Here is a 15,810-nt window from a genome sequence, read left to right as displayed (position 1 = left end):
GCCATTGGGAAACCCACAGCAGGGCTGCACTGTCGGCAGGGTGGAAGATCCAGTGAACGGCTGGAAGTTTTGCCAAGGGTGTCTGGGACTGCACTTAGGATTCTGCATATTTACATCCAAAGCTGCTATTTTACCCATTCCCTTCCAAGAAACCTATTTTTCACCATGATGGAGATGCCAGCGTTGGACAGAGCATATACAGACAAATACTCAATTTCAAGCTAATGGTTGGAATGCATGTATAAGACACACATTCCAACTATTATCTGGCAATTAAGTCTTTCTCTATATATGCCCGGTTTGTGAACCCAACTCTCCACTCACCTGATGAAGGAGCAGCGTTCTGAAAGGTCGTGATTCCAAATAAACATGTTGGACTTCAACCTGGTGTTGTGAGACTTCTTACTATTTTTCACCAGGCAGACAAGCTCTGCTGTGCAAATCGCACCTTATACCTTTGAGGTCTGAGTTCGACAATTATCCAAATTTTTTCACTTGTCCATACTTAACATTTTGGCTAAGTTTTCTGATGCCAAATATTTCTTCGAATGGTAATTTCTGCCTTTTTAAACCCATCTGAGTCAAACAGTAGCCACTTGGTAGTCTATCGAGACAAATTTTTACCAATGCTCCCGATGACACTACAGTCCTGGGAGAGTTAATGGTCACTGTAATCTTCATCTCACCTGATCATACTTCATGAGTTTTGCATAATCCTTCGCTGCTATTAGCTTTTTAATTTCTTCTACGTCTGGATGACATATTCTGTAGTTCAGATCTCCAAGCCATATTATCATGCTTTATTATAAAGATAAGGGAGAGAACAAAGCAATAAACAAATCTTCATTATGAACAAAGAGTAGCCTTTTCCAGACTGTACTTTTATTCTGAACAAGCCTCCTTTAGTACAGCCTACAAATTATTTACTTCATTGGTTCAACATTACTCATTCTAGTAACAGGAACAACTGGATTATCATCTCAGGGAATAAAATGAAGTGCAAAGTCCGAGATCAAACATTTTCAGATTTGGTAAAGCTCCCTTCGTTTTGCTTCACTCCAAACTTTTGAAAGAACTCTTCTAAATTAGTAAAGGGGAGAATATTAAAAAAGATGTTTTTCTCTGCATTTTGAAAATTACAAATCTATAATCTAGAAAGGAACAAATCTTAAAAGTACGCAGCTCACAACCTGACAACTACAATCATCAGTAATTTTGACAATCCCTTTCTTGTTGGTTAATTATTGCCGAGTAGTAATTGCCATACAGGCATGTTTAAAGAGAGAAGAAAGCATTCTTTACTATACGTTCTGAATTCTTAACTGTTCTTGAGATGAGACAACTCAAAATGCCTCATCATGTTATGACTCAATGTTACAGCAAAGGTGGCATGGTGTCTCACAGAACCAAGGACCCAGGTTCGATTCCTGGTTCACGTCACTGTCTCAGTGGAGTCTGCGTGTTCTCCCGGTGTCCATGTGGTTTCCACCAGGTTCTTCAGTTTCATCCCACAATCCAAAGGTATGCTGGGTAAGTGCATTAGCCATGGTAAATTCTCCCTCAAAGTATCTGAACAGGCACTGGAATTTGGCGACTCGGGGATTTTCACAGTAACTTCATTGCAGAGTTAACGTAAGCCTATTTTTGACTAATAAGTAAAGTTTCACTTTTATTGGGAATTTTATAATGCTTATATTATAGGATTAGTAATTCAGAGGCCTGGATTAATGATATGAAGGTGCAGGGGTTCAAATTCCACTTGTGCTAAAATTCAGATTGGTAAAACTCTGGAATAAAATGCTAGTGTTAGTAGTGCTGATTTGGAGTGCAATTGCTGGATTATGGTAAAATTCCACCTAATTCACTAATGAACGAGAAGGGAATCTGACATTCTTACTTGGTGTGGCCTACTTGTGACTCCAAACCCATGTGTTGTCTCTTAACTTCCCTCTGAAATGGTCCAGCAAGCCACTCAGTTGAAAAGATGGCTTAATTTCTCAAGGGAAATTAGGTATGGGCAATAATGGCTGGTTATTCCAGCAATGCCCATTAATTATAAAAAAACATTGTATTTAAATTAACAGGCAATTTGCCCATGTCAGTGTTTATGGTCTACACAAGTCTCCGATCATCCTTTCTGATTTAACACAATCATATCCATCTGTTCCTTTTCCCCTTATGTTTTATCCAGCTTCTCATTAAATTCATCAATCTACTTTACCTCAATTTCCTGGGGTAGTGGTTTCCACATTCCAAACATTCTTGGTAAATAGGTTTTTCCCAAATGGATTTATTAATGGCCATCTTATACGCGAAGATCTTGTGGTAGAGTGGATACTGTCCCTGCCGGAGGCAAAAACTTCGAGTCCCACCCCAAGACCAAGGAAAGTGCATTCATAATGCAGCCAACAGATTGGAGTATCAACATGCAAATCGTCCCAGACACGCCAATGGTAGGTGGTAAAAGTGGGAGAGTCTCCTGGTCAGCTATGCTTGATATGGAGTGGCACCCTCAAGCTATAAGCCTCTTACAACAGGCTGGCGACCTGTTCCAGAAAAATTTCTCTATAGGAATAAATGAAAATCTGCCTTGTGCAACAATGAGTGCAGGAAGACAACCAACAACAGTCTTCCAGTTCTTGTCCACAATTGGAAATCATCTTCCCTAAATTTATTTTACAAGATCCTTTAATAATCATAAAGAACTCCAAATGGTCATTTTTCATGCCTTCTCTTTTTTGAGAGACGAGTGTCAGCCTGTTCACTCTTTCCCGATAGCGAGAGCCTCTCCATTCTACTACTTCAAAGCATTCAATGAACTCATCATCCAGGCTGCTACTGCTTTTTCCAGTTTATACGGAGATTAGAGGCACCCATGATTATTGCCATCTTTTTATCACAAGAACCCAATATTTCTTCATGAATACTTTGTCTGACATTGCAGTTAGAGGGCCTGTAAACCACTCCCATTTATTTCTCTGACTATTCCTCATCTCTCAAACTGAATCTGCATCCTCGTGTTCTGAACCAAGTTCATCTCTAATTATTGTACAAACGCCATCCTTGATTATCAGTGCTACCCCTTCACTTTTAGCTCGCCTCCTATTCTTCTCACATATCATTTCCCCTCAATATTCAGGACCCAATCCTGGTCATCCTGCAACAAGATCTCCACAACGACCATCAGATCACATTTACTTATTTTAATGTGTATCCTAAATTTGATTACTTTGTTTTGAATGCACATTCAGATACAGAGCCTTGAGTTTTGTCTTTTTGTTATCTTCGTAACATCTAGTCCTGATTGCATTTGTAATTTTTCTTCTTGCAGTCTGCTTCCTGCCATTTTACGACCCTCATCTTCTATTTTACTATTTTCCTCTCTTACCTGTCTCAGCTCTTTGATATACCAGATTTTTACACATTTTATCCCTTGCCTTCAGTACTTAATTTCAAACTCTCTTCACTTTCCAGTTGCATGGTTCATAAGAATACCGATCCCAGCATGTTTCAGGTCTGGACCATCCCCAAAATACAGCCATCACGTCCCTCTGTACCAGTGCCAGTGTTCTACAAACCAGAATCCACTTCTCTCACAAGAATCTTTAAGCCACAAATTCATCCCTCTAATTTTATGTACCCTGTGTCAATTTGCTCAGGTAATAACCCAGCTCCTTATACTCTCTATGCAAAACCTCTTCCTAGTTCTACCTGTCATTGATACCAACATGGATCACGACAACTGGATCTCTCCCTCCCACTGCAATTATAATACTGTCTAATACTGATCAATTATAGTCTTTCTTGCCTTCTTGAAGCTGTCACTGTTGCCCTTGCTCAGATTTAGAAACTCAGCATGAACTCCAGTAAATTTGTGGTACTGAGCTGTACAAACTAGGAAGATCACATCAACTGATAGAACAGCACCTCCAAGGACAAGGGCAACAGATGCATGAGCACACCACCACATGGATGTGCCCCTCCAAGTCACTCACCCCATCTTGAATTGGAAATATACTACCGTTTCTTCACTGCTGCTGGGTCAAATTCCTGGAACTCCCTTCCCACCAACATGATGGGTGTACCTACAGCACGTGGACTGCAATGGTTCAAGCAAATAACTCACTGCCGCTTTCACAGAGGAAATTAGGAAGGGCAAAAAATGTTGGCCGAGCCAACAATACCCATTTCGTGAACAGTCTAAAAAAAACCCATGCAACCATTGGAAAGGCTGACTGTTACGAAGGAGATAGCAATGTCAAATAACGACGAAGACAACCGATTTTCCTACAACTAATATTGTCAAGTATAAGACATTCCAGGCAGGCTTTGCTGAAAGAAATATATCTTTCACTAGGTATAACAAACTAATATCCAAAACTTACTCATGCTTCATAATTGTGAGATTTATCAGAGGCAGAGTAGACTGAATAAAATGCATTCTGCTACAGATATCTTTGTAGTCTTGATTCCGTCTGTCACATTCTTCAGTGTGAGCTGCGAGATGTGAGTTAACGATACACAAGGTGGTGTTATGGAACTGAAACCTTATACTCACTCCACCTTTATTACCCTAGGAGGAAAAGATATGAAGAGAACATTAGAGAAAGTTTCAGAAAGATACTACTAAAAATTTAAAGAATCAAAAATCACGAAGGGCTTGCAAAGGATCAGATCTTGCTGGAAAAATACATGTTAATGGCGTATATTGTCATTAATGTGCAAATTAGTCAGATTGAGGGATACATCATGAGTCCCAATCTCAAAGTTGCTCATCAATTTAAGCTGACCCACCATTACCTTAACACAGGCAGCTTCTTTCCCTTAGCCTCCATGTTAGTTCTTGAGGAACTACATGGATTTTCAAATTAATTGCTTATTAAACTCAAAAAGATAAGTGTCGTTAACATTGTATGTACCTTTATAGTACTGTGATGGTTTTAATATGATACCAATCGAACTCCCTAGCCCAGAAGTTAATCTGGACTGGATTATTATTGCTTCACCTAGTAAATTGTTCTGAGATTTTAAAATATCAAATCTTACATTTCTTGTCCCTGTTTCTCTTAAATTCATTCTTCCCCTCCCCCACCGCATTTCTCATTGAATGCACCCCACCCCACAGTGGGCCAGAAAATCCTAACCAATAATTTAAATCACATGCCTAGTTAATAAACCTGCAGTAAGAACAAACAGGGAGGACAAAAGGGGATATTGGTGTCCATTTATTTTTTTAAATGTTATATTTATAGGAAAAAATCTGGCAAGGTGCTATATCTAAATGAACTGTTTGCCACACAGCAATATAAACACTAGTTAGTGTAGAATACCTGGACAATAAATAAAGATTTGCGGAAGGAAACAGAGATTTTTGAAATGTGCATGCTAAGATGTATACCAAAAATTCCATTATACAGACGGTACGTACAATTCAATATGTGGTTGAAATTGCAAGAACTGACAGAACTCTAAAGAGTGATCAAAATTTAATCAGAACTGAAAAGTCAAAATCTTTTGTGGAGAGCCCTGGGCAAAGTTTGGTGACAGATTTCACGGAGTGGTTGCAGACAGGCTACAGTGGATGTGTTAGAATGGGATAAAACAGATGAGTGACATACCAAGATAGCAGATCTTCCATTAGGAGCAGCTATAAAAAGCAGCAGCACTACAGCTCCAAAGCTGTACAACGATGACTATGTCAATTCTCCAGAGGAACAGACAGCTTTCCAGGTTGTTACTTGTGTGAGTTTCTTCAACATTAGTGGCATTGCCTCATGGGCTGCACAATTAACACGCTATGGCAATGGCATTCAGTGTCACCAGGAATCAACATATTAGATGCTGCAACGTTTTTTTTGAATTTGGGCGCACAAATAACAAGAATTCTTACAGCACAGGCTGCCATTTGTCCCATCGTGTCTATATCTGCTCTCCAAATCTGGGCTTCGCTGGCTAGGCCAGCATTCACTGCCCTTGAGAAGGCGGTGTTGTATTACCTTCTTGAATCATCACTGAATCCCCCAGTGTTGATATTCTGGGGTTACACCATTGACTAGAAACTGAACTGGACTAGCCACTTAAATACTGTGTCAAAAGGATGAGAGGTTAAGAATCCTATAAGACACAAGTCAGGAGTGTGATGGAACACTCTGCTGGCCTGGATGAGTGCAGCTCCAACAACCCTCAAGAAGCTTGTCACCATCCAGGACAAAGCAGCCTGTTTGATTGGCACCACAAACATTCACTCCTCCACCACTGATGGACAGCAGCAGCAGTTGCACTGCAGAACATGCACTGCAGAAACTCACTGAGGCTCACTGGACAACACCATAAGACATGGGTGCAAAACTGGATCATTGGACTCATTGAGTTTATTCCACCATTCAGTGAGCCCATGGCTGATCTGATAACGATAATTCTCAGCTCCACTTTCCAGCCTCAACAGTCCTCAATGCAGTCAAGATTTCCAAAGATTCACTACGCTTTGAGAGCTCCTCACCACTGTCTTAAATGGGCAGTCCCTTACTCTGAGATGATGCCCTCTGGTTCTAGACTCTCCTGCACAGTGAACAACCTCTTAGCTTCTACCCTATCCATCCCCTTGAGAATCCCATATGTCTCAATTTCTTCTAAACTCCAGTGAGTACAGGCCCGACCTACTCAACATCCCTTCACAAGAAAATCCCACCAAACCAGGGATCAATCTTAGTGAACCTTCTCTGGACTACCTCCAATGCCAGAATATCTTTCTAAAGGAACAAAAACTGCACCTTTCAAACCCACAACTACCACTTAGAAGGAGAAAGGCAGCAGATAAGATGGGAACTCCATCATCGGTATGTTCCCCTCCAAGACACACAGAATCCCAAGTTGGAAATATATCACCATTCATTCACTGTCACTGGGGGAAAATCCTGGAATTTCCTTCCTAACAGCACAATGGTTGTACCTACACCTCAGGGACTGCAGCGGTTCAAGGGGCAGCTCACCACCACCTTCTCAAGGGCAGCGAGTGATAGATAATAAATGCTGGTGTAGCCATTAAAGCCCACATCCCTTGAATGAACTTCTAAAAACTATCATATGGGAATAAGGCAGCTTCAATGCATGTACAGGGTCAGGCTCTTCACTCAACAACAACACATAACAACTGAGACATTCTTGGGTGGGAGACTCCAATGCTATATAGCAACATGGAGGGGGAAGAAAAGTGGATTTCCTTTTGCAATCTTGATTCAGATCATTCAAATAATACTTAACAAGTTATGTGCATCTATTTTAAGTGTCTAAATAAAACTATAACTGCCGAATGGTATCTTCTCAAATTTGAGGTACATTTGAAACAACACACGCCATCATTTCTGCATCACATTATTAGCACTCTTGCTGTGAATTACAAACTTGCTGATTGAAGCCTAGATTTTTAGCCACCATCATGCTGCAATTTGAGATAATGTGAAACAGTCATGGTACGTGTCTGTACCAGTCACAAATAAACTCTTGTCTAATCAGATGCATCTCTCAGAGCATGGATAGTCGTTTTTCACTGCCACCTGCTGGTAGTGTTAGTTACAGGTTTCACTCTTACATTGAATAACTTCTGTGTTCTGCAGTTTCTGACAGACTGCACCGTTGACAATATCTTTTCAATATGACAGTTTAAAAATTATGAAAAATACATGGGTAAATAAATAGAACCTCCTGTAATATGTCTATAAACATTATAACAACACGACAAATGAATTAAAGCATACGTGTTAAACCATCATGAACATAGCAGCATTATTAACCATGCTCAGTTTGAATGGACAGCAAATACGTCTATGTGGTTTTGTTAACGGATCCTAGTATGCTAAAATATGTTTCCGTTGCAAATTTCTAAAGGCACAGTTAGCACAGGAAGTTTCATCACTGATTAGACAGAGAAGAATTGTTTTCTTCCCCCTCTATGTCTCTTTGTATCTTGATTGGTTCTCAACTTTCCCAACAGTAAAGAGCGAAAATATATAAAACACTTATGTATCTTGACACAAAGGACATAATGCTGGATGCCACCGTGTATCTCCTTAGTGCAAGGATGGGCTCTATTAGGGTGAAAGAACACACCAGATGCACAACTGCACATTACAATGAAGTTACAGCAAGGTCAATACTCTAGTTCCTTAAATATAAGAGTGTCCAAAATGAAATGACATTTTCTCCATGATATTTTATATCCAAATTCTTCTCCTTTAGCACTGTCGTACTGTGTACCTGCTCAACGCACAAAACATGCTGCAAACCTCCATCAGGGTGAAACAAACAAGAAAAGGGCATTCAGCCCCTCTATCCTGTTCTGTTGTCAGTCAGATTGTGGCTAATATGAATATCATTCCCATTTACTCATCCAGGTTCCACGTCCCTTCATACCCTTACCAAACAAAAATCTTGATATTCAATACGATCTTCTGCTGAATCTTAACTGTATCCAACGGGGTTGATCATTTAAGACTAACATGAGGAGAAATTTCTTCACTCAAAGGTTTGTGAACCTTTCGAATTTGCTACCCCAGGCGGGTTGTGGACACTCCCTCATTGGATATGATCTTCTTGAATGATGGACCTTCTGATCCACTCCTGATCCTATGTGCCACCTTCTTATGGGATTCAACCAGGGCTCTAAACAACAGAAGCATAATTTCCTCTCCTCTATACTCCAAACACCTGAATATAAAGGCATGACACATTTGAAATTTTAGCAATTTTTGCTCTTTGTATGCAGATTTGCTATTCGTTCCTATCTAACATTTGTGACACGATAGATGATTAATAGCACAAATTGCAACATATCAATATGATGTATTAGCTATTTCAGAAATGAGGTTGTAGGGTGACCAGGACTGGGTGCTCAATATTCCAGGGTATGCAATGTTCCAAAAGAACAGGCCAAGGTGGGAAGGAGGTGGGATAGTGTTATTAATCATAGAAACATAGAAAATAAGTGCAGGAGTAGGCCATTCAGCCCTTCAAGCCTGCACCACCATTCAATATGATCATGGTTGATCATGCACTTTCAGTAGCCCACTCCTGCTTTCTCTCCATACCCCTTGATTCCTTTAGCCACAAGGGCCACACCCAGCTCCCTCTTGAACATATCTAACTGACTGGCCCAACAGCTTCCTGTGATAGAGAATTCCACAGGTTCACAACTCTGAGTGAAGTTCTTCCTAATTTCAGTTCTAAATGGCTTATCTCTTATTCTTAGACTGTGACCCCTAGTTCTGGACTTCCCAACATCTGAACATTCTAGCCTGTCCTGTAATAGAATCATAGAATCCCTGCAGTACAGAAGGTGGCCATTTGGCCCATTGAGACAGCAGCGACAACAATTCCACCTTATCCCCATAACCCCACATATTTACCCTGCCAACCACCCCCCCCCCCCACCCCCCACCGAAACTAGGGTTAATTTTGCATGGCCAATCAACCTAACCCGCATATCTTTAGACTGTGGGAGGAAACCAGAGCACCCGGTGGAAACCCACGCAGATACTGGGAGAATGTACAAACTCCACACAGATAGTGACCCGAGGCTGGAATTGAACCTGGGTCCCTGGCGCTGTGAGACAGCGATGCTAACCATTATGCCATGTGTCGTCGTTGATGAGCAGTGGCAGATATTCAAACAGCTGATCCAAAATGCTCAACAAGAGTTTATCCCAATCAAAAAGAGGGATTCCACGAGAAACAGGCAAAATCCATAGCTAGGGGAGGTCAAGGATAATGTTAAATTAGAAAGCAGATATACAAAGTGGCAAGGGCCAGCGGTAGACTGGGAGGTTTTTAGGATCCAGCTGTAAAAGCCTAAACAGCTCATAAGATAGGATAAAATAAATTTTGAGAGAAAACTTGCATTCAGCATAAAAAACAAACAGTAAGAGTTTTATGGCTATATAAATAGGAAGTGAATGGCTAAGGTATATTGGGATCTCTACTGAACAAGGCTGGTGAATTGATAACAGCAAACAAAATAGAAATGGCGGACATGCTAAATAAATATTTTGCATCAGTCTTCACCATGGAAGGTATTGTAAATATCTTGAAGATATCAGATGAGCTGATTGTAAATAACATGGTAGAACTTGTAAAGATCCCAATCACATGAGATAGAGTACTAGAGAAACTCAAAGGCAGACAAATCACCAAGACCTGATTAGCTAGGGTTTTATTGGAAGTGGTGAAGAGATCGTGGACCTATTGATTGAAATTTTTCAGAACTCACTAGATTCCAGAGGGCACCGGAAGATTGGAAAACAGCCAATGAGATTCCCTTGTTCAAAAAGGGAGAAAGGCAGAAGGAAGGGAACTATAGGCCAGTTAGTTAAATATCTATTATTGGCAAGATGTTGCAGTCAATAATCAAAGAGGAAATAGCTAATCATTTTGGAAAGCTGAATATAAACAAACCTTGTCAACATGGTTTTATGAAAGGTAAATCATGTTTGACATTTGCACAATTTTTTGAAGATGTAACAAGGATAGTAAATAGAGGGGAACCTGTGGATGTAGTCTATTTAGATTTCCAAAAGGCGTTTGACAAGGTGCCGCATAAGAGGCTAGTGCATAAGCTAAAAATCCATGGAACTGAAGCAAGTGTGTTAGCATGAATTGAAAACTGGCAGTACATTGAAAACAGAGAGTTGGAATAAATGAATCCTTTTCGCAGTGGAAAGATGTAACTAGTGGAATAGCACGGGGATCAGTTCTTGGCCCACAATTGTTCACTACTACATTAATGACCTGGAGGAAAGAACAGAATGTAAGGTTTCCAATTTGCCGATGATACGAAGATAGGTGGAAGGGCAGGCTGTGATGAGGTTGGGTGATAGATTGGGTGACTGGGCAAAAACCTGACAAATGGAATTTAATGTGGGGAAGTGAGAGGTCCTGCACTTTGGTAGGAAGAATCAAAAGACAAATTATTATCTAAATGGAGAGACTGCAGTTGAGTGAAGTACAGAAGAATCTGGGGGTAGGACTTTATGGCTGCACTCACCCCAAGCCTAACATTCCTGCCCAAGGTCAACAGACCTTTGCATGGTCTGCTCCACCCACTACAATTCCTGTGGTGGGCAGGACAGGACAATTCTAACCTCGGTGTTCTTGCACATGAATTACAAAAAGCTCGCAGGCTGGTCCAACAAGTAGTTAAGAAGGAAAATGGCATTTTGGTCTTTATTGCAAAGGGGTTGGAGTTTAAAAATAGGGAGGTTTTGTTGCAATTGTACAGGATGTTGATGAGGCCTCATCTGAAATAAGGCGTACAGTTTTGGTCCCCTTACCTAAAAAAAAGACATAGTAACATTGGAGGCAGTCCAAAGGAGATTCACCAAACTAATTCCTGGGATGAGAGGGTTGTCCTATGAGAGATAAAATAGTCTGGGTCTGTATTCTAGAAGAGTGAGGGGTAATGTTATTCAAACATAACATCCTGCGGGAGCTCAACAGGGTGGATGGTGAGGTGCTTTCATGCGTGGGAGAGTCACAAACAAGGGGGCATCGCTACAAGATAAAGGATAAAGGATCAAAACTGAGGTGTGTAGAAATTTCTTCTCACAGAGAATGGTGAATCTCTGAAATTCTCTGCCTGTTGGAGGCTTGATTATTAGAAGTATTGGAGTGGTGGATAAATATTTAACAGTTTGAGGAATAGAGGGTTATGGGGAAATGGCACAGAAATGGAGTTGAGGCTGACATAGATCAGCCATGATTGTATTGAATGGTGGGATAGGGGCCTATTGGCCAACTCCTGCTTTTATTTCTTCTGTGCCAATCACCTCAAAAATGTACCAATTATTAACTGGACAAACATTAGGCTGGCTTGATCTTTGTTCAAACTTTCTTACCATTCTTCCCATTATGCCTGTTCCGACTCTGTCCATTTCCACTTCTGTGACAAATTCAGCATGTTCCTTCCTCACATACAGTAGAAGCATCATTCCAACCATCCGAATGTGCTTGATCTGAAACATAAACTGTGTTTTACTCAGGATCTCCTAACTACATTTCAACTTTGGATACTGAGCGTATAAACTTAGCCAAAATATCAAATTGGATGGCAACTATTAAACTGTTTTTATATCAGATTGTCCCAACTTACAGCATCAGATTAAACCTGGTTTAGCTGATCTCAGAAATGGTAGTGTCAGGAGGACTTAGAAGGGGAAAATGTTCCAACAAATTGCACACTTCTACTCATTCCCATTGGAAAATGCTCCTGGCGACAGTGGAGGACAAGATGGGGTTCGGTTCCAGTGTCTCTTACTTGTGGTTATTCATTCGCCAACATTGAGTAGTACTTACATTTCTCAACAAGTAATCCAGAGGCCCAGATGAATAATAATGAAAGACAGACCTGCATTTATTCAGCACTTTTCATAACCACTGGCTGTCTGAAGATGCTTTCTTTTAATTCTTTCACAGGACATGGGCATTGCTGGCTAGACCACCATTTTTATTGCCCATCCCTCATTGCCCGCCGAGAAGGTGGTGATGAGCTGCGTTCTTGAACTGTTGCAGTCCATGCAGCGTATGTACACTTGTAGTGCTGTGTGGGATTGTGTTACAGGAGTTTGACCCAGCGACAGTGAAGGAATGGCAATTTTCCCAAGTCAGGATGGTGTGTGGTTTGGAGGGGAACTTGCAGAATTCCTAGCTTCTGACCCACTCTTGTAGCTATAGAATTCATATGGCTGGTCCAGTTCAGTTTCTCGACAACGGTATCACCCCCAGGATATTGATAGTTGGGGGAGTGGGGGGTGGGGGGGGGGGGGGGGCTAAATTCTGAACTCAATTTAAAATACATGGAATAAAATGAAAATGAGTCAATAAACTATGAGATTGTAAAAACCCAAATAGGTTCACCAATACCCCGAGATAAAAACACCTGTTGTTCTAACATGGTTTGGTCCAATTCCACACCTACATGGTTGACTCCAACTCATATTTCAAAGTAGAAATCCACTCAGTTAGCAACTAGCAAAGGCTACGCTACGCTCACCTCTTCAACACAACTCACTGTGTATGCTTATTCACGTGGATTGGCTTTGAGCAAGTTAACAGCACAATACCATATTTTCACAACTGCACCCCAGTTGGCACCCATTACCTTCAGGAGGAAAGATGTAGAAGGAAGAAAACAAAACACCAAAGGCAACTGTCTCTTTTAAGGGTGCTGTGGCAGTAACATAAAAGACACACAGGTTTACCCCAGCTATTGAAATAAGTTGAGATTTGCGATATCCAAGATGCCAGACTTTTTACATTGTATCTCAAATTTGGGAATCAAAGTTCTCTATTGTCAGAGCCATTTCATCACCCTCAGCACCTGACACATTTATACAATTCTCAGGGCTTAGACTGTGAAAATGTAGCAAAGATTTTTAGGAAGGAACTGATAGCTGCCTCAAACATTTCAAGTGACTGGACAAGGGGAACAGAATTTTAAAGCCAATTCTGCATTCATCAATCACTGACAAACACAGGCCTGATTGAGGTGCTCAACATTATGAATAATTCTGACAGGGTAAAGAAAATTGAAAGCTTGCTTTCTGGCTGTAGCGCAGCTTGGTATGGCTCCTGCTCTGTCCAAGACCACAAGAAACTACAAAAGTCATGAACGTAGCCCAATCCATCATGCAAACCAGTCTCCCATCTGTTGACTCTGTCTACACTTCCTGCTGCTTCGGCAAAGCAGCCAGAATAATTAAGGACCCTACGCACCCCTGACATTCTCTCTTCCACCTTCTTCCATCAGGAAAAAGATACAAAAGTCTGAGAGCATGTACCAACTGACTCAAGAACCGACTTCTTCCCTGCTGCTGTCAGACTTCTGAATGGACTTACTGCGCATTAAGTTCATCTTTCTCTATGCCCTAGCTATGACTGTAACACTACATTCTGCACTCTCGTTTCCTTCTCTATGAACGGTATGCTTTGTCTGTAAAGCACACAAGAAACAATGCTTTTCACTGTATACTAATATATGAGACAGTAATAAATCAAATCAAATACGGATATTATGTTTCCACTAGTTGGTACGTCACTGACTAGCATCAAATGTCAAAATGGTCAGCAAGAAAGCGAGGCGTGAGATGAGGAGAAACTTCTTCACTAGGAGAGTTGTTGGGATTTGGAATGCGCTGCCTGGGAGAGTGGTGGAGACAGGTTCCATAGGAGGTTTCAGAAGATAGCTCGATACATTCTTGAAAGTGATGAACTTAAGTTCAATAAGGCGTTTGACAAAGTCCCTCATGGTAGGCTGGTAGAAAAGGTTAAGGCGCATGGGATACGAGGTCAGGTAGCTAGGTGGATTGAGAACTGGCTGGGTAATAGGAGACAGAGGGTAGTAGTGGAGGGGACTTTGTCCGGCTGGAGGCCAGTGACCAGTGGTGTGCCGCAGGGCTCAGTACTGGGACCTCTCCTCTTTGTAGTCTACATAAATGACTCGGAAGAGAGCGTAGGTGGTGTGATCAGCAACTTTGCTGATGACACCAAGATGGCAGGGTTGGCGGGTACCAAGGTGGATTGTGAGGTGATACAACAGGATATAGATAGGTTGGTGCATTGGGCAGATAGGTGGCAGATGGAATTTAATCCTGACAAATGCGAGGTGATGCATTTTGGAAGGAATAATGTAGAGAGGAGCTATGAGATTAAAGGTAGACGAATTAGGAGTATAGAAACACAGAGGGACCTGGGAGTGCAGGTTCACAAATCCATGAAGGTTGCGACACAAGTGGAGAATGTTGTCAGGAAGGCTTATAGAATAATGCTAGCCTTTATAGGAAGGGGTATAGAGTTTAAAAGCTGCCATCTAATGCTTCAGTTGTATAGAACGTTGGTTAGACCGCATTTGGAGTACTGCGTCCAGTTCTGGTCACCTTACTACCAGAAGGACGTGGAGGCTCTGGAAAGGGTGCAGAGGAGGTTTACCAGGATGTTGCCTGGCATGGAGGGGCTGGGGTACGAGGAAAGGTTGGAGAAACTGGGACTGTTCTCCTTGGAAAGTCGGAGATTGAGGGGGGACATGATAGAGGTATATAAGATACTGAAGGGAATAGACAGAGTCAATAGTGAGAGACTGCTCCCTAGATTGGTTACAAATACAAGAGGACATGATTTAAGGGTGAGGGGGGAGAGATATAATTTGGATATGAGAGGAAGGTTCTTTACGCAGAGAGTTGTAGGGGTATGGAACGCGCTACCGAGTAGGGTGGTGGAGGCGGGAACATTGGACTCGTTTAAGGTTCAGTTAGATAGGCACATGAGTGAAACGAGGATGGAGGGTTATGGTAGGGGTTATTAAATAAGGGTTAGAACCTCGGGAGACACCGGAAAGGCAGGCTTGTGGTTAACGTTTTTGTCTTTTATTCCGCAGGTGGAGGTCCACCTCGTTGTCAAACGAGGGGCATGCACACGGTGGGTCGTGTGTGGGCTACTCTTGGAGGTTCCAAGAGTGGCCTAGTACTTCATGTCGGTGTGTGTGCTTGATCCTGGACCGGTAGACGGGCGCCGCAACAGCTCGGTGACTAGCACTGCTAGCTGTGCAGATACATGGATTTGGGCCTGTGTCTGTGGGAGTTTGTGCATTCTCCCTGTGGATGCGTGGGTTTCCTCCGGGCGCTCCGGTTTCCTCCCACACCCCAAAGATGTGCTCTTAGGCTGATCGGTTTTACCAAATTGACACTATTCTCCCCTGAATCTGGCTAAGTCAGGGGTTCTATTCGTAGACACGCAGGGTAGAATAGGTGTAGGGTGATGCGGCGGCGC

The 15,810-nt window shown here is 41.8% G+C and overlaps 1 protein-coding gene across 5 annotated transcripts in view; it reads right to left on the bottom strand.

Annotated features, from left to right (window-relative positions):
* The window catches only part of inpp5b (inositol polyphosphate-5-phosphatase B), a 129,145-nt gene that overhangs the window by 37,038 nt on the left and 76,297 nt on the right, over window positions 1-15,810 (bottom strand). For all 5 annotated transcript variants that reach the window (XM_080211163.1, XM_080211164.1, XM_080211165.1 and 2 more), the window contains 3 exons: window positions 11,886-12,002; window positions 4,386-4,573; window positions 687-798 (listed from right to left, as the gene is read on the bottom strand). In XM_080211163.1, coding sequence (XP_080067289.1) covers window positions 687-798; window positions 4,386-4,573; window positions 11,886-12,002 — 417 coding nt within the window. The remainder of the gene's footprint in view (window positions 1-686; window positions 799-4,385; window positions 4,574-11,885; window positions 12,003-15,810) is intronic.

Source organism: Carcharhinus amblyrhynchos, chromosome 24 (genome assembly GCF_965287045.1).
Source record: "Carcharhinus amblyrhynchos chromosome 24, sCarAmb.v2.hapA, whole genome shotgun sequence".
Taxonomy (NCBI): Eukaryota; Metazoa; Chordata; class Chondrichthyes; order Carcharhiniformes; family Carcharhinidae; genus Carcharhinus; species Carcharhinus amblyrhynchos.
The sequence above is the reverse complement of the archived record's forward strand: the minus strand, read 5'-3'. Positions and strand labels throughout refer to the sequence as shown.